Source organism: Embiotoca jacksoni, unplaced genomic scaffold (assembly GCF_022577435.1).
Source record: "Embiotoca jacksoni isolate LCO1_2020_lvr unplaced genomic scaffold, fEmbJac1.0.p SCAF_20, whole genome shotgun sequence".
NCBI classification, from domain to species: domain Eukaryota; kingdom Metazoa; phylum Chordata; class Actinopteri; family Embiotocidae; genus Embiotoca; species Embiotoca jacksoni.
The window spans coordinates 1,129,002-1,155,638 of NW_027185341.1; the positions used below are offsets into that span (position 1 = coordinate 1,129,002).

At 41.4% G+C, this 26,637-nt stretch overlaps 1 protein-coding gene across 22 annotated transcripts in view; it reads left to right on the plus strand.

Moving 5' to 3' along the window:
* Positions 1–18,261: 18,261 nt before the first annotated feature.
* tcf7l2 (transcription factor 7 like 2) overlaps positions 18,262–26,637 on the plus strand; it is a 91,947-nt gene continuing 83,571 nt past the window's right edge. For 6 of the 22 annotated variants that reach the window (XM_069155469.1, XM_069155473.1, XM_069155478.1 and 3 more), the window contains exons 1-3: positions 18,266–18,798; positions 19,000–19,066; positions 19,336–19,460. In XM_069155469.1, coding sequence (XP_069011570.1) covers positions 18,610–18,798; positions 19,000–19,066; positions 19,336–19,460 — 381 coding nt within the window. In that variant the 5' untranslated portion in view covers positions 18,266–18,609. Of the gene's footprint in view, positions 18,799–18,999; positions 19,067–19,335; positions 19,461–26,637 lie in introns of all 22 variants that reach the window. The other 16 variants (XM_069155474.1, XM_069155471.1, XM_069155476.1 and 13 more) reach the window with 5 other exon arrangements.

Genomic DNA, 26,637 nt, shown 5'->3' on the forward strand with positions numbered 1-26,637 from the left:
CTCTGAGTAAACTCCATGAAACTCTTTCTCCTGCCGTGGCTCCTCTTACAGCACCAAAGATAGTCCAGCGGTCTACGATGCCGACTCCAAGCTGGAAACAACCTCATGAAGACACGGGTTCGAGCCCCGCCGAGGTAACACGCAAGGTTAATGATTTACCCGCCGAGGTAGCAAACGAGGTTCACAGAGAGCAAATCCCTCTAAGGGTAAGCCACACAGGTTCAGGTTTGTACATGCAGTCACACTAATACCAAACCAAAGGTCAATAACAATACAAAACTAAAAAAAAAAGTCCAAAAGTGACTTCTTTTTTTTCATATTTCAGACAACATGATATAGTATGACAGTGGTGTTAGAGCAGTTGCTCAGTGAGAAGTAACTTGAGGCATGCATGTCAGTTCAGAAAAAGCTCATACTCCAAAAAGTCATGAAAAGTCATCCAAAATATCCAAAGTATGTTGTCCAAAATATTCAAAGAAACGTCATACAGTATAGTCCAAAAAGTGACCCAAAATTCATTTTTGTATGGACTATATAGTATATTGTATAGAGTATATAGTACAGAGTATAGAGTATATAGTATATAGTACAAAGTATAGCCAGGGCGATGCGGCTAAGTTTGATGTTTCGCCGTGATACAGGAAGTTGATGTTTAAGGTCAAACAATGCTCCAAACCTCATGAAACTTGCGTCAGGCACCAAGTTTCATGACTTTTTGAAGATGTTAAAGCCGCCAAAAGAAGAATAAGGAACAAGATCGAGAAAAAAAATAAAACTGCGAGCGGGACTATGCCAACCCTTGCGTGCTGCACGTCGGGGAGCCGGCGGCCCCGACCCGCTGGATTGTGAAGCTGCGAGGGCCCGCATATCACTGCTTGCAGTTTTAATTGGTATTGTAATTTATTTGCAAGTCCATCCAATCAAGTTGGACAGGTTCCTTTAACCTAAAATTAAACCAATATGAAGTGATGGAATGATACAACTTTATTTCTCACAACATAAATGTACCAATAGATGGAAGAGTGATAAAATTATGCAAGTGACATTGTTCGGAGGCCATGTGTTGCAAGCTGGTCAGGTTGTTTCAGCACCATGGACAGATTCAGCAACATTCAGAGTCAATTTACACAACTATTTACAGGGTTGTGCGTAAATGATCTTCATTATTAATTAGTAGATTCATGATATGTGAAGACGAAACCCTCTCTATGTCCAAAAAAGTGTTGTGAAGTGAGCAGAACAACGGCTTCTGGAAGTGTTTTCTGCACAGTCCTCTATAATACCCAATGATCCTCAGCTGCTGCCATGTAGGAGAAGCCAGAGTTCGAAATGCTTTCATGGTAATCGTAAACAAAACATGACTCTATTCATCTAAAATTAACCCAGAGCCTGAAATAGAAATGTTTTTCACAGATTTAAAAGTGTGATCTTTAGCTTGTGTCGAACTGTGTGGGTAGTTGTAATCGAACGGGATGCTTCCTACCAAAACGAATCCTGCACATGCTAACACCTCGTAGTTAACTGCTACTTTTACATTTATATCTGCACCGACTTATTCCTTTGACTTTTCTTTTTTTTTTTTTTTTTTAAATCAAAGGACCATCTTTTCGAAAGAGGACTGCTCGTGTTTTGCAATGCTGATTTAACCAGCAGAGTTTTATTTGAGCAAAGAAAAGACACAGGTATCAAATCAGCCATAAAAAGTACAAAAATGTTCTCCATTATCATTGTGAAACCAAAGTAAAGCAATGCCTCCTGGCCAGAGATGAAATAGTTGTTTTACATGTGACGCACACTGATACTCAGCCAGACAGGGTGGTGATGAAGCAGAGGCCCTCCTGGTTACACTACATCTCCTTAAAAACAAAAAACAAAAATCCCCCAGCGTAGCTCCAGCTTCAAGCTGATGTGCTATAGGGAGCTGAGGTCACCGGTTCATCCGTCAGAGAGGCTCCTCGCTGATGGATGGCACTCAGAGCAACGCGCGCCCAATCCGCTGTAGCCCTAACCGCCGAGAAAAGGCCTTTGCAGGCAGAGAAATAAATAAATAAACAGCAACATCAAAGGGATGTTCAAAAGAAAAACAAAGCCTGCACACGTTCGTTTGCAAACACACACACACACACACACACACACACACACACACACACACACACACACACACACACACACACACACAGGCGTGCATCGGCTCTCTCGCACACATCCGGCGAGAGAGAAAAGGGAGGCGGAGGGAAAAAAAAAAAAATACAAAGGACTGAAAGCATACACATAGTTTACTCTCCAATGACACTCGGCTTGAAGAAAATCCAGACAAAACAAGGCAGAGTGGCGAAAATTGGTGCGTTTGATGGTTCGATATTCACGCTGAACAGACTCAAAAACAAAGATCGAGCCAAAAAAAATTGCATACAGTTTCGCATTTTTCACAAAATCTACAAACACCCACAACGATCTTTATGTTCAGTGTCCCGCTATCTTGTTGAGGGGACAGGCTGACTTCTTTTACCGACTGGACGTCCAGATGAAGTTCAGCAGTCGTCATTGAAACGCATCTCTGTGATGTACACTGCTGCGCAACTACACTTCCTCCAAATAACTCTTAAAGAAGGAGGCTGGTGAAAAGTTTTCGGATTGTCAACAAAGCTTACTAAAAGACCAATTTATTCTACTCACAAAAACTCTCTGTGTAGCTCATCCCTCGGAGCGCACTGTTTTGTCAAAATTACATCATGGAACAATATCATTGCATACGTGTTCCACCCAAATGGCAACCCACCTTGACTTCACCCACTGGTTTGCTTGAAAGAGCTGGGGAGGATTTGTCTTAGAACCAGACTTAATAAAAGTGGACATAGCTTCCTGGTCTGTGACGCCAAAGTGCCTCAATCTGCAATACCATTGAAGACAGCTAGGGGCTGGCTCCAAAAGGCTCTGGCTCCATAGACTCCCATTCAACTTCTCTGATGAAATACAGAGTGGGATTTTTTTTATTCACAAGTCATAATGATGTCATTTTCTGCAGTTACTCCTTCTTATTAGTTTTCTGGTGGTCCGTTTGCAAATAATTCCATCGTTAATTAGATATTAGGCCTTGAAAAAAAAAAATTGGGGGGGGGGGCGGCTGACACTTGTGTACTTGTGAATAACAAAGGACTGACTTTGTATTTCATTAGCGAAGTTAAATGGAAGTCTCTTAGAGGCAGACTTTTTTTGTGGCCCTAAGTAGTGCACTTCCACATTTGCGTCACTTTTCAAATCCGCAGGCGACATGCATTTTTATATACAGTCTATGTTTCCTTCACAATGTGCATTGGCACTGTAGTTTATTTTGAGTAAATGCAACACACACTCTCCTGCTGGATACTTTGCAGAGCACCAAACCCACTAAAAACGACAGTACTCTTTTTTTATTTTTTGCAAAAAATACAAGAATATATTCTTCACCCGTTTAAAATATTAAACTGTTGGTTGTTGTCTCGTTATGGTATAATTGACAAAAAACTAAAATTATCATTTTACCAGCCATATACAAAAATATCTGCCATGTTGTGAGAGTCATTTAGGATGGTCGTGTCATCCTCTACCCAGAAACCCCCACAGAATCAGGGAAAATGCACCTTTTGTTTGACTGCGTAAAATCATCTCCTGGAGTATGTGAGTACTTATGAGTTTTTATTTTATATGTTTCTGCACAGAAAGCTGTCAGCTGAGATTTGTGGAGGAGCACAAACAGGCAAGAATGGAAACAATACAACTCCCCCAAAAAGTTGAAGAACCACACATGAGGTAACTTCATGCAATCACCCAAAACTAAGTTAGGACTCAAGAACTTTTTTATTTTACATCTTTGAAGCCCACAGGATGCTATCAAGGATGAGCAACATGTAATTGTGTTTGGGCTCAGCTGTCCAAAATGTGCAAAATTTTTTTTTTTTTTTTGTTTTTTTTTGTTGCACCACTGAAAAAAATGGTTGAGATGCCAGTTAACACCTTCGCCTCTTTGCTTTTAGAGACACTCGGAAAGGAAAACAAAGCTTCATTTTCATTTACGGCATTCATCTTGGATGCACTGTGTTGTTCTTTGTCTCATTCAACTGATTCCTGGGAACGGCATCTAAATGTTATTGTTTCCATGATTGTGGATATTGGCAACCTGGAACCTCAGCAGATTGTGAGCTCTTTGGTCGGTTGGGGAGCCTTGCTTGCATGGCCTTGAGTTAGTCAGCATGGGCTCATCCCATGAAATATTGAGGAAGCTGGAAGGGCTGGGCTGGGCTGGGGCCTCATGTAGCGTGTGTGTGTGTGTGTGTGTGTGTGTGTGTGTGTGTGTGTGTGTGTGTGTGTGTGTGTGTGTGTGTGTGTGTGTGTGTGTGTGTGTGTGTGTGGTGGGGAATGCCTGACGGTGGAAACAGTGGATGTTGTGTCAGCTCCCCCAAACCAAAACAAACTCCTATAGCCCCCCAGTGTACTCCTAAAACCAGAAAAGTGGATTGCAATATACCTTCCATTGAAAATATACCATTCTCTCTCTTGTTTTCACCTTCTCTCCCCTCCCCCTCCCGCTCTCCCCTCCCTCCTCCGTATCGTACACACTCACACTCACACACACCAGCCGGGCTCTCCCAGATTTAATCTCATCCTTATTCCCGTACCCTTAATCTTTTTTGTTTCTTTACATCTCCATTTCCCCATGCAAATCATGTCCTCTCATCTTTCTGATTATTCTCCTTCACTTTCTGCTCTTTCTCTTTCTCCCTGTTTTCCAATCAGCCGACGGAGCTGCTGCTGCATGCGTGCGTGCGTGCATGCGCGCGCGTGCGTGCGTGTGTGTGCGTGCGTGCGTGCGTGTGTGTGTGTGCGCGTGTGCGTGTGCGTGTGTGTGTCTAGTCAGTCAGCGAGCTGAGCTACAGTACAGACAGTTTAGTACAGTTGAAAGAGCACATCAGACTTCTGCCCTGCTCTCTCTGAGGGCTGATAATATGGGCCCTTCTTACCTGTTAGGAGCTAGTGAGCCGCTGCTCCTCCCTTTAAATGAACTTCAGAGGGGGAATTGGATTGACAGGAACACAGAGAGGGCTGCCTCGTTTGACTGGCGGTCCTGTCAAGGTGAACCCAAGGTGCTCTCTCAGGCCCCGCGCTGCTTTCCACAAGGCTGCCCTGGTGAGCTGATTGGGTCTTAATGGTACAGTAATGACCAAAACAAACTCGCACCCGCACAGCCTCACCATTGTCTCAGCCAAGGGCGCGTTATCTCAGACGATTTTAGAAACGTAAAGGTATAAGCCAGCTAATTTAGCAAGTTAACATCAGTTGAGCCTCCCTATTAATCTTTGTTTCAAAGTATATGAGGGAAATGTGAGGCTGAGTGTAGTAACTGTTTGAGAAACCATTAAGAGTGCGTGGTCTCGTTTTCCTCCCCTGACAGATTCTGCATAGTAATAAAGGCGAGGGGAAGCCTCTCTTTAAGCCTCAGCACCTTAATAGCCTTTATGATGACACTTTATCTATAGTTTGTGCATATAATCACCAAACTAAAGGGGGCGACCTCGGGGCATGGGTTCATCCGTTGACATTTGACATCTTTATAATTAACTGGGAAAGTCTAATCTCTGCCTTCAAATGACGCGTGGCCACAATCCATTTAATATGCTCATGAGCACTATGTATTATTCAAATATGCTGATGAGGCTCCGTTAGCAAACAGACTTTTTGACACAGGTTTTTCTCTCCCATCGTGGTGGGGTATGGGGCCACTAATAGACCTGCAGGGATCGGAGAGCAACAGCCCTTTTGAAATTTTCAATCCCTGAGAAAGGCGACAAAGTTGTTTTTTTCTCTCCATCTTCTTTGTCTGCGTGCTGCTATTTGAATTTAAGCAACTGGAATGAGCCGACTCCAGCGCTTCGTTAAGGCACTTAAAAGTTTCTGAAAACCTAATTCCTTCTGCTGTATAATTCAATGTCAACATTTATCAAGCCCCCATTACTCTTTTTTTTAACACATTTTTAGGGACAGCGAGTGTTTTGTGTGGATTTTTCTGAAGAGTTTGAATTGTTCTGGCCGGAGATGTTTGGAGGAATCGGCCATCTTTAGAATGAGTGAACCAGCAGAGCTTTTTATGGATGCGGGCTTTAACAGGGCTGGAAGAAAGAGCCTCTTATGTTCACTTTTGGCTTGAGTTACTTTTGAGAGGCTGGTGGTCGCTGGGTCAGAGGCTTCAGTGAGCCGGTAACCACTACACGAAGCCCTCAGTCCTCATCGGAGCTGTTCAGCTGCAGCAGCGCCTCGCCACATTCACACCCCGTCTATCCCCTCAGTTTGAGGAGGGAATGAAGTCAGACTTATCAGCGGCGTCTCAAAGGCTATTCATGTCTTTTTGCCTCCTCTTTCAATCCATATTCATGAAACACTTGTAAATTAGAAAATCAATATCATAGAACAATTACGCTGTGGTGAGGTCATGCGGTCCTGTTGTTTGGAAATCATACATTCAACTGCACTCATACAAACTAAATGAGTAAATAAATCATCATAAAATTATTGTAACGAATGCATTAAGATTACAGACAGGAAGTCTTTTGAAACCAACTTGTAATGTTGGCAATTTCCAAATTTAACCGCATTAATGATGTTTATAAAGCTTCTTAGATTTAAAGCCTTTAACTTAAAGTATGTGAGAAGCAGCTACCTTGACATCAACTTCCGAGTACTTTTGCAATAGTTTCACCTTCATGCATACTCAAGCTAAAGTACAGATCCTGGATGAAAAAAAATATATCTTTCTGACTTTTCTTGTCTGTGTATCGTATCTCCACTTTCTTTTCTGTCGTCTGGTCCTCTTCGTCTGTGTCTACGTGATCCTCTTTCCAAGAGGTTGCGTGATTTGTACAACATACGAGTGCCATTCATACTGTATGCCAAGTGCAAATCAGACGTCACTACACTGTGCTTTTCTCCCTAATGTGAAAGCTGAAAAGGTAAAAAAAAAGCAGCAAGTCTTAAAACCAAATATTAAAGACCAAATGTCTGTTGTATGTGCCCTCTGTCTCAGGCTTATCCCCAGTTGGCTGTTTGGTTGTTACAGGGTTGATATTGAACAGCATCAAATCACCTTTTTTTTGTTGTTGTTCCTTAAAGGTTGCGAACATTTGTAAATGAGTTGCTTGCATGTGTTGAAGGCATATTAGGTTTTTCTCCCCGGTGTCTATTGGGGTTTATTGAGTGTGCTGTTGTTGATCCTGGGCCATGAATCCTTCCCTGCCCTCTCCTCTGCCTGAAGCCTGCCCCCAGCCTACCCGCAACCTCCCACCAAGCTCCCTCTGTTTCTGGCTTTATCTCCAGCTCTGTCTATCCAGCTCACCATCGCAGCTCCTGCCTCCTGTCTCGTGTCCCTTTAACTAAACTGTGAGCTTTTGTTTTAATCAGCTCTCTGTTCAGGCCTTTGTTATTCAACCTCCTCTTATTTTTCATTTTTATATCACTTATGTGTTTCTTCTTCATTGTTTATCTTTTCTTTTTTTTTTTTCTGACAACCCTTGTTTACTTCTTTTTCTGCTTTAATAAAACACACATATATATATATATATATACAGTTCAAATAATTTTCAGAACCTAATTGTTTTACTGTCACCTCCACCTGTTGATAGCACATTACAAACAAGCTTGTCCCCTTCACATCCCTCGCTGGTGTTTTCACCCTCTCTCTGCATGTGTACACCTAACCTGCCTGAGCCTATTTCAAAAGCAGCGAAACAACAAAATGCTTAAAGCTTAATTCTATTTTTGGTTTACTTGACAGCTGTTATGTTAATTGGAGACATGCAATGCAGCAATAAATTCTGTATTTTATTTACTCGCTGTTGTGTAATCACACCTCGACTTTGAAAAGGTAATATATTGGACGACCTGGCCTGGATGATATGGATTTGGCTACTTCTTACGCGGCAAGTACGGACGTCCCACCAAGAAACATGCACAGAATGTCCTCTAAAAAACACAAACTGACTTTGTATCACTCCGATTTCTATACATGTTAAACACATCACACATAATGTGTTATTTTGTGAGCTTTAGAGGTGCTGTGAGAAAGATTTTGGCCTTTGGACAGAGCCAGGTTCGCTGTCCCCCCTGTTTCCAGCCCTTCCACTAAGCTCAGCTAAACACCTGCTGGCTGCTGCTTCTACTGTACAGATGCGTCAATCAAATCATCTCAATCAACAAACAAACAAACAACAAGACAACCAAAATGATTTTTGTTAATGTTACACTGTTCCTCAGAAGTGGAATAATTGGAGGTGTCAAGTGCAACTCCCCTTCATCCTCATGCTGCCAGTGAAATTTAAAGAAGGCATATTTCTTATTCTTTCTCTGTATACATATATCCTACTGCACATGAACACAGATAGACACAAGCAACGGAGCTAGTCTGATTAAAAAAAAAAAAAATGCGACACAGAAATGACGTGGTGCACGCGTGTGCGTGGGACATCTTGTGCATCTGTTCAGGGTGCAACAATTCCTCTTTGCAGTCGCATAAAGAGAATACGAAGAAAAAAAACAACAACAGGAAAGGCGACAGGCCTTTTGGCAGCCATATTGGCTGACGGATTTATTACATTCCTCACATCCACCTGTTGTTTTTCATAGGGCCAAATTAGAAGCCTATTGCGTGTGTCATAATGTCACTCACACGGACATGGGGGCAGTTGTGCAAAATTTGATTTGCCCAAAATAAACAAGGTAAGAAATATTTCCCGTCATCAGCGAGGTGATGTGACAGCGGCAGACAGCTTCGGTTATTTTTAGCATGTCGGGATTGTCGTGCATGAAACTTTGGTGTTTTTGGGAGGGCAATGTTAAAGTCACACTTTTTAACACCCTAAATTTAACAAGTGAAACGTTTCCCCCTTTTGTGCCCTTTTCTCCCACCGTCCTCCGTCTTTCTCCCGCTTACCAACCGCTCTTTATCGCTTCGACACATCTCTCCTCCTCTCCCTCTCTCCTTCTTTTCATTTCTAGGCCCTGCAGATTGTCACTGTTATTTACCAAATATAGTCTGACAAAGAAGAAGTGGAATTTTTTACTGATTGAAGATCAAAGTAGCAAAGTCTCCTCCTCGAAGCCCGCCCCTTCTATTAGCCGCCCTTAAGAACAGAGGAAAACATCAATTTCTCGCACATCAATGGCGGCTTCATAATCAATTGAAAAAGACACTTGTATGGGGATGCAAATCTTATCTTTGTCTTATTAGAGCTTTTAGAAGATGCATGTCGGGATTTAATGTTATGAAATAAAAGGGGGTCGCTTTTTTTAATCTAAAGATGCAGAGGCGTTAGTAATGGTCGAAATCAAAGCCCAGAGACTGTGGTAATTACTGGAGGAGTTTGCCTATCCTTATTAATATTGATCAAATATTACTGTGATCTGATCTCTGGGCTTATGATGAATTTGGAAGGTGGTTAACGAGCACAAAGAGGAACATGGCACTCCTTTTCCCTCGTGCAACAACCACGAGCAGATGTCCATTTTCCTCTGGTTGAGATTCTGACTGTAAAAAGCAGAAAGAGCAGGAAAAATTAAAGTTGCGTTTGAGGCGAAATCATTCTCGTTCACCGCCTTACATCCTCCTCATATAGCCGTATTTCTCCGTTGTTTTTTTTTTCTTCCCTTTTGCCTCAAGTCGTAACAAGGTGATGCACGCTCACGCTTGTTTTAAGCGCCGGAAAAAGACAGCTGTGTCAAAGGGAATTCAAGGTTGCTTTTTCATTGACCTGGTGATGATGATGTGCAGAGCTTTTAAAATGGCCCTAAATAAGCTGATGTCCTCCAGGCAAAAGGGATGCACAAAACACACTGATTCATCCAGCAACAATGCCGCAGATGATCACAGAATGTTAAAAGATACTCATTTTGAAGTGTAAATAAGCCAGGCTCAAAAGTGTTCCCGGTAAGGGCACGGTTTTGACACAATATATATCCCAATTTTAGAAAGCTTTCTTTGTGTTAACTTCCACTTAAGTGGCGACCAAAGACGTGATTGCACGCCCTGGAATATACACTGTGTATCGCAGGGGATCATAGGTGGAACGTTCATTAATGTTTATTTCATTGAAATTCATATATCGAAATCCTCCAGCTATGCACACATAAACAAAAGAGTGAGGGGGTTTTGGAGCCACCCATGTGGACAGCATTGATTGCTGCTTGCTTGAAGCCTTCAGGAGTCTATTGGACATGAAACTTGAGGCCAATTGATTTTTCTGCATTAATTTCTCAATTAGGATCTTCGAAGAACACCACGAGGGCCACAGCCCAAAAAAAAAAAAAAAAAAAAAAAAAAAACTCCAGTTGAGGCTGAAGCGTGAAGCTTTGGGGCCTTATTGTTGTGGATGCGCATGTGTGTGTGTGTACACACTGTATCTGATTTACCTAACACAAAACTGTCTGTGTAATTATGAAGGATTTTGGGATCAATTTTGAGGAAAAACGAATACCTGAGAGGAAATCAATATTTGAAGCAGCTGTGCCCTTAAACTTTATACACTCACATCCCTCCATCAGAGTCAAACATTAAAACAAAAGACCAACAGACCTTTAAGAGCAGCTGGGAGCGTACAGTGTGTGTCATATTGACAACAAACAGCATTTGAACAAAGAGAGAAATTACGCAGCTAAACATGTACTTTGGTGTATTTTGTTGCCCTCGTTGCTTTTTACCGTCTGCTGTCTTTTTCTGGAGGAAAAAAAAAACCTTGCAAAATAACAACTGTTGAATTATCACGTCGAGGGCCACGTCCAGCAACTGAACAATAGACGGGGGATTTGTTTTAACATTATTTTTTTTCCCTCGTACAGTAGTTGAAGGGTCGGAGTTAGTTAAGAAAAAGATTTTAATAGTGATGTAAAATGTTGTTCTAAATGGATTTGTGTCATTTACTATTGCTATTCATTTTGATTTTACGCAAAGTTACGTGCATTTATATCTTTAAACCGCAAGTTTGCTGCTTTAACCTCCCCTTTACTGCTGAACCTCAAATACAGATAGTGTTACTCAAATACTGCACTTTGAAGTAGTGTAATTACTATATTTTGATATTTCAGTTTGGCTTTAGTTTTGCTTTTTTTTTACATTACTTTACCTTACAAACTTTATATGATAGAGGATGATTAATACTTTACAAACAAAATATATAGTTAGATTAATCCAATATATTAATCCAAAACACTAATGATATCAAATAACCCAGAAAAAGGCTATTTCTTTTACTTTAGATCGTCAAGTCCATTTTAGTGATCATACTTTGAATTCACTGGTAACGGCCGAAATACTTCCTGCCATTGCCTGGCTAGGATCATGCATTAATGCTATCATATTTCAAAACATTTTCATATATGAGTTATAATACTCAATTTATCCATGATTCTACAGAGACGTACATAATATGAGCATATAAAGTGTTTTTTATAAAGGTATGAGGCATGGGGAGAGTTCGATTTCAAGTATCACATATACAGACTATTTTATAATGTTTGGTACATAAAGTTTGCCAATATACAATCCCCCTTTTCTACTTTTCATTATTATTCGCAGTTGTAAACAATCCTATAAAGGCTGAACGTTATCACATCAGTTTTATAAAGACAAGCTCACTCTTCTTTTCTTTTTTTTTACAAATAAAAGAAAATGAATTTATATAACGTACATATTGTTGTATTTCACAATCTGATGAACAGATTATAGTTCAGATCTACATGCTTTTTTCTTTGTCAGGAGATAATGAGAGCCATATGACTGCAGAGACATGAGCCTTTGCATCAACTATAACCTGCTCACAACTTAACCTTGAAAGATGTTGAGCTTTCTTTTGACTTGTATTGTACAAAGAATGCAGACTGATGTCTCATTACTGGGCTCATCTTCCATTCTGTTAATGAAAACATAGCCAAATGAACACGCCATTGCTCTGATTAATACTGAGAGGTGACTCGGTTGACTCAAGGTCGTGTCTCCATTGTGTTGCTCGTTAATAAGTGTGCACGTAGAGCGTTAAAGACGGAATTGGTTGTCTGTACTAAAGCTTTTCTAAGAATTTGTAGCACTGAAAGAAAACAACCGCTGCTTTATAAACCAGTAAATGAGCAGTAATGTCAAGTTCGAATGAGTTTACTTTATGTTGTAAGTAATTTCGTGAAATGCCTTTCTGTGGTTTGATTTCATTTCCCGTTAGGACGGTGAGATAATTTGTGCGAAGCTCTTGCAACTAAAACTTCTCCTTGACTAAAGAAAGTGCCACAGACATCTCGAAAATAGCGTTTAGTCACAAAACAGACGTCAAAGGCGCATAGTAACTTTGCCCAAAACTCACACATACGCACAAAGACAACCTGCCTCCATCATGTACATAATGACTCTTCATTCAGACCGCAAAAGGTCAACTTGTCGTCGCTGTGATTTTAATTAAGGTCCCATTGTCAGGAACATGAAGAAGACACAGTTTCCTCTTTTTCTCCTCTCACAATAAGGCCTCCTGCTTCCTGTTTGAGGAAGTGCCTCGCATGAGATGCTCCCAGTCTCTTAACCAACAATCAGAAAGGGCTTCTCTCTATCAAAAGCAGAGTTTGTGGAGGGTCCTGCTTACAAAGCTGTTAGAGAAAAGGGAGGGTTCCTATTTTCTCCAGGGGGTCAACAGGAAGCTACTTTCTCTACATTTGTCCCGTGCATCTGCTTTAGCTCTTGTTTTGGTTGTTAAAAACACAAAGGTCAGGGATTAAACTTGTTGTCTGACTTTCGCTTTAGCAGCTCACCAGCTGACAAACTGAACATCTCAAATTCGTCAGTATCTTGTGATCGTGACTGAAACACTGAGATAAGAGCTCGTATCCATCTCGTCACAGGGGGCCGTGCTCTAAAGAAGAACGCCACTGGGGTTTATCCATCTGTGATTCCTTTTTGGTTTAATTACGCAGTCTGTCAGAGATTTCTTGTGTGATAAAATCAACACTATATGCTCAGTCATGTAGGCATACAGAGGAATGACTGGACTTTGCATTGCATTGCATATAAACAGAATCCACAAGAAAGTCCGGTGGCAAACACTCACCATCTTCTCTCCCAATCAAGATATGAATCAGCGTAAAGAAAAAAAAAAAAAAAAAAAAAAAAAAAAAAATATATCTCCTTTAGCTACCTGACGCCTGATGCATTCGCTGTGAAAGCCAGTGTGAAAAATATTAATCAAACCACCAACCCGTTGGCTTATATACCAATGACCTTTAAGTAACATTTACCAGCCAGCAGCGGCTTGGCTCCTCTCTCCCTGCGAGATGCTGCTGTGACGGACAGGTGAGCAGTGTGTGTGCTGGCCTGCAGATCCGCAGCAGCAGAGTACATAAGTTACCGTGTCTCTCAGGTGGATTCCATGTTTAGAGAGTTCAGGACCTGCCTCGGACCTTGATTAATGACTATCGCGTCCATTTCTGAAAAACGCTTGGCTGTTTGTTTTGGAGGCGACGGGAGACAGCGCACGTAGCTGGCCTAATATGGTTCCCACGATGCTGTGCGGATGAGCTCTGGAGACACTCAGCTCCTGCTTGAGTCCAATACCTAGAGTCATATAAAGAGCAGTTTGCCTACATTAATCACCAGTGTCCAGACTGGTCACGAGAAAACTCCTCAGCCAACTCCTGGGATATTTGTGGGGGGAAAAAAAAATGTATTGATTAGATTTAGATTTGATCTATTTTGATGATTGATTCACAAACTTTTAACCTAATGAAATGGTTGTTGAGCTGTTTGTTATATTAGTCTCGGGGGGAGGGAGGGAGGGGTCATATTGATTTGAGATGAGTGCAGAGTCAAAAGCCAGCGTGACTCATTCTTCATTACACTGTTATTCTTTTTCTCCACTGTCTTCAGTTAAATTAAATACAATTAACAAATAAGTAAAACTAAATACAAATAAATCGATTTAAATAATTCCTTCGTACATTTTCAGACAGTCTGCTCTTGCAAAACTAGTCCCTCAGTTGACTTTCAGTCAGCAGCTATAGTTTATTTCTTTACGGGTGCATAGACTCCACTGATAACAGGCTCTATTTGTGAAAAAGACCTAACCCTCCCCCCCTCACCCCCACCAGCCCTTAAAGCTTTGGTCAACATAACACTCTGAGCATTTTGCTTTTTAAATTAATTTCTAAAGGATTTGCGAAGGCAATTCCCGCATACAAAGCTTTTATTTTCAAATGCATTGGCCTATTGTGTCAAATGATTAGAGCGCTGAGGGGCAAGGGAGCAGAGAAACTCCTTTACTGCGAGTACAATGAGAGGGAAAATAAATATATATATATGAGCTCTATATACATTGTACACGTGTAATAATTTCATATTTCAAGAAAGCAACTCTTTCCTCATCATTTGCCAGGTTTTGATGTATAGAATACAACCCCCCCCCCCCCCCCAATCCAGCCAGTGAGTAATTAAAGTAAGTGTACACAGAAATGTTCTGCTTGGAGAGCAGTGATGTGCTGAATTTAACAAGCACAATTATAAGTACTCTATCCAAGAAAACAGGCTTAAGCATTTGCACACATATGCAAGCACAATCTGGATATTTCCTGTCCGATTTGCTTTTACTCTAACAAATAACATACAGCGTGAATCATGCTTTTCATAATCAGGTAAATCAGACATCTATGTCTCCATCCTGTCCATTCCCCCCAAAAAATGATGAGGCCCATTAGTATAGATGTAATTACAGCTAACGGCGGTATTATCCCGGTGATAGAAATTATATGAGCTGCACAGACAATAAATGCCCACAATGGTTAAACAACATCTCCCCCAATAATAGAGGGAATTTGCACTCAACTAAATGCAGCTAAAGTTAAATGTTAAGTTTCACTTATTATCAAGTGAACGAGCCTCATTACAAGAATAAATCAGTTACCATAAAACAAGCACATCTTTGTGAAGGGAAAATGTCCAGCAGTAATATGCTAATATGCTCTTAGGTATGGTTGGCAACATGGAGGCATGATGGGTATGTGAACACAGAGGATGTGCTCGGTGTGCTGCTGCTATATAGATTACATATCAACTAGTAGAACAGCCTCACCATATGTTAATTTAATTAGACAGTTTAAATTTCCTTGACTTTTTCACTTTCAAACCGCAGGCTCTGCAAACATAAAACATGTACAGGAAATACAAGAAGAATTATGATATTATTATTGATATTAAACGTGAAAAGTTAAATTCCGTCTTCATAGCCACAGTGTTTTGACAATGGATTGATTATATACTTAATTATTCATCATTCATAAAAAAAAAATCACCACCCAAAATCCTTTTGAAATCAAAAAAACAAATGAGGCTAAAATGTCTGAAAAGCCACTATTATGTATGTACTGCTATAAATACTGTACATTTCAAGATCAAAACACATGTATTTTGGAGTTTATTTGTCATTATGATGATGTTTTGTTTCTACCCTATTGAGAATAGCATTAAAACTAAAAGAAAATATGCATATGAACATAATATGCAAAATGTGTTGAGCACTTATGATATTTTATTATAAAGCTCAAGAAATATATAGAATACAAAATCATATTAGAGCTGTGAGCTGTGAGCTAACACAGTAGGATGAATGATGCAAAAAAATATCATTAAAGGAGCATTTTTTTTAAACTTAGATTTGTACATGAGGGCATCAGTCTTATAAATCTGCTTCACTTTGATTGCAGCTGACGTCAGAAGTGACAATTCAAACTTGCTGAGGGAATCAGTGGATTTATTATGAGGGCTGATGAGGTTGTGTGATCAGACTCAGCTGATGCATCCGACTTCCTTCACACTCTGAGACAGGGGAGGGGCGCGTGGATGACACTATCCCCAGTCGTACCAAACCACAACCACAAGGAGCGGAGGTGAACACGCAAAACCCATCACAAAATAAATAACAGCAGCAGACACCGGGCGCGCTCCTGCTCCATCATCCAGGAGCAGCGGCAGCAGCGTAGCCTGTCATTATGTTATTAAAGGGTCGCGTAGATTAGAATCACCGGGGCGGCATCAGAGGCAGGTGTCCCCACGGCACGCATGATAACACGCTGCCAGCCCCCCCCCCCCCCCTGTTAACTCTCAGGTACCCGCTGAGGCGATCCGGGGAGAGGCCAGCTCGGAGCTCCTCCGCTTTGGTCTGGTCTGTGTGGGCTCGGGTTTTTTGAGGGCCCCGAGCCGCAGGACGCCTCTTCTTCCACCTTCTGCCTAAACACAGACACACTGGATGACAACCAGAGACGGTTATCCTTTTTTTCCCTTCCTCCATCGCTCCCTTACCACTGCTGGCTGGGCTGCAGCCAGCCAAACACAAACACCGCTTTCAGCTCAACCAGATAAAGAACATCAGTGATCATTGAGCGCAGTCGTCTGCTTTCATGGTGTTGCCTCGTCTAGGTGCGTTGGTAGGCAGATTCACAACGCTTTGGTGCTACACTGTGCACATAATTCCCCATCACTGCTGTTTGACAACACTCCTGAGAGCAGATACAGAGGAATTAGTGTCATAATATTTGTGTTTATACGTCTAACAGCATGATGACATGAAACAATATTTTTTTAATCAGCCATTCTGTCTGGTTTTTTTATTTTATTTTTTTAAAATCTTACACTGTTTTATTTTGCTTGCCATGTTGCAACACAATGTAAGTTTCACCTGCATGTATATTTCAGCTCCATTTCTTGCAGCTCCATTTGAAATTAATTGTTGTGGTTGTGATTGCTCCATCAAATATGGGCTGTAACAGAAACTGCATTTCCCGGGTGATGAGATAAGGTTACTGAATCACTGGTGGTGCTGAGCTCATCACTGATATACAGGAGCACACACACACACACACACACACACACACACACACACACACACACACACACACACGTGCACGGTCCCTTTTTACTAGGAGGAGCTAGCTTCAGGGGCATTTTCACCTCCTTATCAATTTAATATACATTTCAGGTAGAGAACAGCAGATTTTAGCATTTTGCTTTTCATGCATATCCCTAATTAACCTGTTTTTATTTAGAGGGAACCGGTAAATGATTTATATTTGAGCATTTTTCTCTTTGTTGTCCAATTTTTAACATTTTTTTTTTATTCTTGATCAATGGGAACACAATGAACGAAAAATGTCACATTGGCTTCACGTGTTAATGTGCGTGGATGTGAAAATAACAAAAGTAGGTAAACAGAAACAATATAGGATTTATTTATTTAAATTTATGGCGTCATCATATTTCCAAAAGATTTTTCTCTGTCAGCTGTAAACCTATGGTCCATGTTCGCCTATATGTCTATTTAAGGCAGATTTTCTATCAAATAAGACACAGAATTGGGGCATCCAAATCTGCATCAGTTATTTGTGTCCAGTCTGGCTGCTGTTGGAGAAGAGTAAAAAAATATATATTTATATATTAAAAAAAAAAAGAAAAAGCAGCTCTGTCTGTGCTGCCAGTGAGGAATTCAGGTTAGTCCCACAGGACATCACACCTGTCAAGAAAGCAGGATGCAATAACACCCTGCATCCCAAAAAATAGATCTAAGGAAACATTATCTAATATAATGAAAAATAGATCTAAGGAACTGACAAAGCAGATAAAATTGGAAAACAAGCTCGAAGTAATAGCTTTTATTCTGCTTTGATAGGCCTCTAGTATTTAGTAAGCAAAAAAAATAAAAAATAAAAAATAAATAAAAAGAACAGATAGAAAAAAGTAGGTTATAGAAGCTGAATGTGAAGGATAGGATTTAAAAACAAAAAAAACAAACTGAAAACATTTAATTGAAGCTATAGTGTTAACTTTATTTGGCCCAAGTGTGACAGATTGGTCGGGAATAGAGGAGTCAAACTGGTTGCAAACAGCCTGAGGAAGTACCCTCTTTTCATTTTTTTTTTTTTCCCCCACTGGGAGACCGCCCATATGTGCGTTTAATCCATATTTGCAAGCAACTCCTATCTTCCTCCTATTTTACCATCACTGTCCTGCTCCCAAACTGCCTCTTTCCTCCTCACATGCTTTCCACTGCAGTCGTCCGCCGGCTTCCTCCTACCTCCCTCTCTCTCTTTCTCTCTCTCTCTCTCTCCCTCCTCCCCCCCCGTCTCTCTCGCTCCGTTTTTTTTTTTTTTTTTTTTTTTTTTTTAACCTCCTATTTATGAAAACGTCACTTCAAGTCCCTCCCTGTTTGAATCTCATTAGTTTCTTGTGTGTTTCTCCCTGTCAATAATCCTGAATCCAGACTCTCTCTATTTCCATCCCTCTCTATCTGTCAATCAGCGCCGCCTTTGAACTGAAAACCACTCCGACCAACTTCAACTCACTCAATCCGAGCGCCTCGGCTCCTTCTCCGGCTTCCTTTTTCTGCCAAGATTCCCTTCTTTTTTAGTTTTGTACCAACCCCGCCAGAGCTTTGGAAAACGCCAATACAGACCCCAAACTTAAACTCGGACTTTCCAGATCGCCGAGATCAAGGGTTTAAAACTTTTGAGTTTTGCCCCCCTCAAAACAAAAACAAATTTTTTTTTTTTTTTTTTTTTTTTGCTCGGGGAAAAATGCCGCAGCTCAACGGCGGTGGAGGGGACGATCTGGGTGCAAACGATGAAATGATTTCCTTCAAAGACGAAGGGGAGCAGGAAGAGAAAATTTCGGAGAACTCCTCGGCAGAAAGGGATTTAGCAGATGTCAAATCTTCTCTCGTAAACGAGTCGGAAACGAATCAAAACAGCTCGTCGGATTCAGAGGTAAGTTGCAGATTAAAAAAAAAAATCGGGGATCGATCGTCCTTCTCTCTCCCCCCCCCCTCCCCGGGCTCTGTTAAATTAAGGGGCCTTGCATTTCTCACGTTGTTCCGCTGATAGACTTGCAAAGAAAGTTAACTATCACCCTCGTCGCCCCCGTTGTGTTAACTTTAACGCAATCCTTGTGTTTCATTGCATTTCAAGGCGGAAAGACGGCCTCCGCCTAGATCTGAAACTTTCAGAGACAAAACAAGAGAAAGTTTAGAGGAGGGTGAGTTTCTGCTTTATTCTTCCTCTCTTGTTTTTTTGTTTTGTTTTTTTTTGTTGTTGTTTTGCATCGTGACATTATATATGTGCCTGACGGAGGGGATCTCTCCCCCCCCCCCCACCACCACCCACCCACCCACCCACCGCTTTAGTCTTCAAATGCAAATTTGCAGGAGAGAAAAAAAAAAAAAAAAAAAAAAAAAAAAAAAGTTGTCACGGCCACTTTATATAAAAAAAGTTTTCTTCTTTTTTTTCTCCCCCCCGCCATGTTAGCTGCGAAAAGGCAAGATGGAGGGCTGTTCAAGAGCCCACCGTACCCGGGCTATCCATTTATAATGATCCCCGATCTCACAAGCCCCTACCTTCCCAATGGATCACTTTCTCCAACAGCACGCACAGTAAGTTCGTTTATTTACAGCTGTATGTGCACACACACACACACACACACACACACTCCTCACACACACACACACACACACACACACACACGGACTCCGGGGTAGACGACGGAGTCAGCCGGAGTGTTGTCACGCAGAAAGACGTGCAAAAACGCAGAGCCAAGAGTTTTGCAACTCCCCGTGAAGTGTACAGTACAATGGCATGCATGTCCGCCTTGCAGCTCTCCCCCCCCCCCAAAAAAAAAAAAAAAAAAAAAAAAAAGCCAGCCTGTGTTTGTCATGGACGGAAGCTAACATGCTAACAGTGCTAAGGACTTACTGCAGTGAGAAAGAGAGAGAGAGAAAAAAAAGGACATATATGGTTGTAGGTGGCAGGTCATGTATGTGCACGACGTTTGTACCGGTGTGTTTCCATGAACAGCGTTCTCGTCAAATGCATGACCACTATGAAAATATTATGATTATGGTTGTTATTATTATTATTATTATTATTAGGGTGTTCCTTTGCCTGTTCCAGGCTACAAAGTGCACGATTTTAACCTACTGAATAATGCAATTGGCTTGTGTTTGCACAGCCTCATCAAAAATGCCCTTTTTTTTTTTCTTTTTTTTTTTTTCTCCCCTAACACATGCAGCATGAGCACTCAGACCTTTACACTGGCTCTCTTGACACACTGTAAGCAGTGTAAAGCAATGCAAAACACACACACACACACACACACACACACACACACAAATAAAATCAATATGCAAATGAGCTGTCAAAATGTGTAAAGACATTATTAGAAAGGTGCATGCATGAAAGCTTTTTTTTTTCCGAAAACATTAAACAATGTTTTATTCCTTATATATAAATATATATATTTATTTATATATATATATATATATATATATATATATATATATATATTCTTTTATTTATTTATATATATATATATATATATATATATATATATATATATATATATGGAATTATATAATTATATAATTTCTTTTAAACATGTGAATTATTGAATGACAGTGATTGTGCAACACTATGCTGTGTTTTGCATGTGCACCGCCTTTGCTCCCAATGAGGAATCCTTTGCCTCGAACAAAAACATGTGCCATGTAAACCCATATTTATAAATAAATTCCTGTTATTTATTTAGACACAATCAGCCATGCTATAATTATGCACACTTACTCATTTGCTCAGCACCTCGCTGGTCCCACTGGGCAATGGCAATCCTTAAGCAGCATAATTTTCTAAACCATGGGTGTTTTTTTTTTTTTTTTTGCCCCCCTATTTTAAACGGTTGCAATTACAAGTCTGCGCTTTAGGACCTGTCATCTCATTTTACAAGGTTAAGGCAAAGACCAGGCATTAGGAAATATGACCCTGCACCCCCCCCCCCCACCCACACCCACCTCAGCTCTGCCTAACGAAACTGATATTTGCTACCTCAATTTTATTTTTTTTTTCTGTGCTCCGGTGCACACCTTGAAAATAAATGCACATCTGACACATAATGCCTCCTTTTGTGTTTGACACAATTTCTGCTTTGGAGTTCAACATGATCACTCATGGTTTCACGTGAAATAATTTATTTTTTATTTTTTTTTACTGCTCACATAAATTCTCTGTGTGTGTGTTTTCCACACAAGGAGAACATCTTGCCATTCTTGCTCTCTTAGTCAGCCAGCCTTGTTAACGCTGCTGGCTGGTATGTGGAATTAGTCACTCATTATTCTCATCAGCACTGACACAAACACACATTCACAACAACACGCATGATTTGAAGTGAAGAACTTCCTTGTTTTCAGTATTTTAGTTTTCTTTGTGACTGTCACAGTGCTGTCCTGTAGTCTCTGCAGCGCTCCCTTCATTGTGCTTATGCAGCAGTTAGAAAAGCAGTAAATTGTGTGGTATGGCTTGAGGATGCTGCGGCGGGACGCTCGTGACCTTTGCTCTTTTAATGCTGCCCCTGAAATACAATTTTCAAACATAAGACAGATGAGGAAATATCTCTCTCTTTTTTTTTTAAAAGTGTGTATTTAAAAAAAACAACACGTTCAGTGATTTGTCAACTGTGGTGTCCATGTCTGCGCCATTTCCTCATTTTCAATATGAAGCCATGACAAAATGTAAAAGCCCCCGCTGACTATTGAGGAGTTGCTTATATACAGATTTATTACATCTTAATTCATTGATCTACTTGAACAGTAACTACAGCTGAACACGGTTTTCGGCTGGCGGTGGTCTTCCTACTGTACTGCCTCGGCCCCCTCTGTCTGCAGCGCCCTGTGTGTCCAGCCATTAGAGCTTTGAAGTCAGCGGTCGCAGTAATATAAATCTATTAGACTTAAAGCCGGCATAAATAATTCACCTGGACATTGATTAGCTGTCTTGCTCCCTAACATGTCATGTTAGGCACTGAATATGACTGCCGGTATTATTAGAATGAGACTTTCTCTGTCTGGTCATGAAAGGCTTTTGATTCTCGCTGCTTTTCCCTTCAGTCTTCTCCCTCTGCTCCTCTTGGTTTTGGCAGTGCTGTGATTACATTTTTAGGTGTGTATTTTAACATCCAGGCCTTTTATTATTATTTTTTTATTTTTTATTTTGTCGAAATTATTGAAATTGTGACTCTTGAATAAAACTCCTTTTAGGCTAAATTCTGATCAGTTTAGAATTTATTTTTTTCCCCATCAGCTGGCATTGATGCTGATCTTTCTGGACATCTTAACTGGTTTCTGTGATTTTTGTGTTTGCATGTTCTCGTGGGGGGGGGGAACAAAATTTTCCTGCATGTGGCCGTTACCATAGTTTGTCTGACCTCTGGGAGTCATAACCGGTGAGAATTTGTTTTTCCTACCACCTAAGTCCAAGGAGGCTCTCAATTTAGTATCATTTAGCAATTTGACATGACGCTGTGCCCGGGCTTTAAAAGCCTTCCTGCACCCCCCCCCCCCCCCATCCCCCTGTCTCCCTCCTCCCTAAACCTCACACAAAAGGCCTGCTGAATCACTGGGTGCAGGTTGAATCGGAGAAGTGGCCCGGCTAGTTCAACCCTGGTTTTCCATCTCCTTTCACTTCTCCCCCCCCCCACCCCCTTTTTTTTTGCTCCCGCTGCTCTCTCTATCTCCCTTTCCTCTCTTGTCTACCTTTTTGTTTCCTGGCCGATGCTAACACGGGGCTTGTGAAAAAAAAGGCGGCGGGTTAACTCCGGTGCTGTGGGCTAACATCACACCTCAACAGGTCTGGAGACGCAGAGACCGAGGGAGGGAGAGAGGGATCTGGGCGGCCAGCTCCCCTGCATCGGGGCTGCAGGGCCCGTAAATCCACTGGCTTTATTTACTGCCTCTCGGACTTATGAATGTTAAGATATTTGACGCCACCCCTGGCCCCATAATTCTTCAGGCCTGGAGACTTTTGGCGGAGGTTTTGAGTTTCGACGTATAATTACGAGTAGTTTAAAAAAGAACAAGAAAGTGGAGGGAAGGGGGAGGTGGAGGGGGATGGGGGGGTGGGGGGCAAGTGTGTGTGTGTGTGGAGGGGGTGGGGGGGGGGATGAAAACGTAACACTGAGCATCCAGCGCTGTGTTTAGAGTGAAAAAGAAGAAAAAAAAGAAAGAGACGCTCCCAGAACCCGTGATGATTCTACTACAAGACGCTGGGAAGGCTTTGTGTGCTTGAAACAATAGCTTTTTCTCCCCCCTTTTTTCCCCCTCTTTGTTTCCGTCGTCTTGTCGTGCCGGCACCGCACGTGTTGCCGCAGAATCACCTCTCTTAAAAAATAAATAAATAAATAAAATAAATCCACTTTGATACAGGCCGACTCGCGCCTTTATCATTTTTTTTTTAAATTTTTTTTTTATTATTGGTAGAAATAATGAAGGATTAATGTAATGAACAGGCGTCCCACGAATGCAGCACCAACCTCCTTTGTGCTCACGTGCATCCGTTGCTGTGGTCTTATCTGTTATGAATGACACAGACAGTATCTTTCCTAAACATGGCAGCGGCATAAGCATAACAATGGTATATCATATGGATTATGTGTGTTCGGCTGCTGTAAATGGATTTTTTTTTTTTGTGTGGCCAAGACAGGAGAAAAGATAGTTTAATGCGGATTTAAGGGATAGGGCCCACACCTTATCAAATTGGCTTTACATGTTAATAGGCCCTAATTGGTGTCCGCAGGGGGGGGTTTCGTGGCACAACGTGGCCGCGATTTGTGCCTCAAGCTGCAAAATGCACTCTGAATTTAGTTGGAAGGTTGCGCTCCTTTTGTCTTGCAAATCACTTTTGTTTACAAAGTATGGCGGAAGCAGCTCCCTCTCCCTCCCTCTCCCTCTCCCTCCCACTACTCCCTCTTCTTTCTCTCTCTCCCTCTCTTTGCTGGTTCTCTCATCCTGTGCTAGGAGAGTGGGGGGGAAAGAAAGGGTCCTTATTTCTCTTCGACTCAATAAACACTCATAAAAAGTACAATCTGCTTTGGATTTGAGGAGTTAAGTTGGAGAAAGGGGGGGGGGGGAGCATGGAAGCAAAGTTTGGCACCATTAAACTAAAATTGGGGTCTGCTAGACATTAGCGGTGCACAGCACATTCTCAGAGCTTAATTAGTCCGAACTGTAATTGTTCATGGTCTGCCAATAGGAGTAATGCTCAGGAAAAGTGGAGTTGCACTAAATCGGCCCAGGGTTTTTAAAACAATAAATCACTTGCATATTTGTGCCGTGATTCAGATGGAGGCTCGACCTCTCCCATCTCGACATGTGGTAAATTGTAAAGTCAATGAATCGCAGATGTAGGGGGGTGGGGGGTGGTGGGGGGTAGTGGTGGGTGGTGGTGGTGGTGGGGAGGACTGAGAAAGAGAGAGAGAGAGTACAGTAAGGTTTTGTCAGTGCCCGGTGAATGAATGGAAAAGATTTGTGCAGTAAATATTTACAGAGGAGATGCATATAAATATATATATTTGTCTTGCTGCTAGCGAGGCTTAATTGTCTAATGCTGATGATGTTGGCAGGCTGAGCCGCGTGAGAGCTTACGCGCTTGTCGATCTGTCACTCCGCTTGAAACACCACAGAGGCAAAAAAAAAAATAAAAAAAAATCAGTCAGTTTGTGGGGTGTGTTTCTAATCAGATTTTAAACTAGTGCGAAGGGAGTAGTGGTTCCCTGGTGGCAGTGTGAGCTGGGTTTGGGTGTAGCAGCTGCAGTCAAGTCTGGTTTGGAGCTGAACCTTTTTTTTTTAATTAAATCATTGACTTCATTGTTTTTAATGTAATAACTGCTAATCTGAGGCCTAATTTGGACTTCAGTGTAACAGATTATGGCTGTTACTCATTAAATCGCAGCACAGCCTGGATAGATATATATAATTTTTTTTGTTTTTGTAAAACAAATTATTTTTTACAAAAAAAAAAAAAATCAATCCATTTTCACCTCCTGTATCTTTCCCTGTTTCTGTCAGTGAGCCACCACACTCTGCTTTTCTGTGTCTGAGCTAAAAGAAAGAAAAAAAAAAAAGGCATTAGTTAAGCAGCTGTGCACTGGGGTCCCCCCCCCAGCCCCCCCCCCCCCCCAGTGTAACCCCATTCCTCTCCCAGTTTACCCCCCTTACCCTCCTCCCTCCTCCTCCTCCTCCAGTGCATTTCTATAGAGCTAAACACAAAGATAGTACTGTACATCTGGAATGCAACTTATGTCATCTGTTAAATATAGGCTAGCTGTGCTCCTGGCCCACAGGGCTCGGGGCTCCCTTAAACATGGAAATTTAATTATTCTGTGTGTGCGCACATGTAGCCACCAGTTCAATTTGTATACAGACGATGTTGCTTTATTTGATTTGAAATTTTTCTTTGGTGAACACTTCATCTTGCAGTTTCTAGAATAGTTGGCAAACTCATTTATTATATCAAAAGCATCGCAGGAATATAGAAGCCAATATTAATTAGCTTTTTGACCATTTTCTTCATTCTGCTTCTCGTTCTAATGAAACTTTCTGCATTTTTGAATATTTTAACATCGTTATACACCCAAAACTTCTTCCAGCACCTTCAAAACACACTGCTCTTTTTCCAAATTTGAATTCTTCAAGGACAGTGCACAGCTGTTAAGTGGCTCCTGGTACAAATACAGGTGTCGTCGGTGCTGGTTGGCTGAACGTGAAGCTTCCTCTGACTGTGCAGCTAACAGAGTGAACTTACATGGAAATGTTTCATCTACAGACTTATAGAAAGGTGTCGATAAGATAATTTAAAGTGGTTGCTGGAGATTTGTTTTATCAGCGGTGTTGCTGCGCTGCATCCAGCTAAAAAAAGATTAGGTTGGAAATGACTATTGATCGCATCCTTTAGATACAGAGGTTATAGGCAGGGTTAGGATTAGCTACTTTCAAGAGATGATTACCTAGATTGGTATTATTCACGAAGTGCATGTTAAAAAAAAAAAAAAAAAAAGGTCTGAAAATGTAAATTTCCAGTAAGGCAGTTAAAGCACTTGAGCTGTAAATGTATACCTAACTATGTTTTAGCAGCATTTGTCATTGAGGAGAAGGAATCCACAGATTGCAATGTGACGAATTGTTTGAGCTCAGATATCGGCTCAGAAATCCTTTTGGTATGTGTGCTCCTTTCCTCTGCTGAAAGTACATATTTCTGTAAGTTCATTCATAATGGGACCAGAGTGCTGCAGTAGCCAAATGAGTTCCCCAGTAGCGGGAGTGGGAGGGAAAGCACGGGGGTTGGAGGGGGCAGAGAAAAGCGGGAAATGTGTGTTAGGCCTCTGCTCGCGCGTGTGTGTGTGTGTGTGTGTGTGTGTGTGTGTGTGTGTGTGTGGAGGGGCGACGGCGGATGGGGGGGGGGGGGGTCGGACTCACAAAAGCCGTCTGAATAGAGCGCATAATTGCTGTTAATGCCAGGGCAATGAGAGCAGCGACAGTTCCTGGTTAGATGTCCAAACAATAGTGCCCCTAGGCTTCACATTTATCTTCCTGTTTAAAAAAAAAAAAACACTGAGCAGAGAGGAACACGATTGGAACAGGAGAGTTTCAGTTGTCAAGCCACGTGTGTTCATGTGTGTGGTTTCTGCCTCAGATTAACCGGCCCCCCTCCCCGCTTGCCCAGTCTCCCATCCTGTCCTCACACATGTTGTTGTTTTTTTTTTTTTACTTCATACCTCCCGGCCTCATC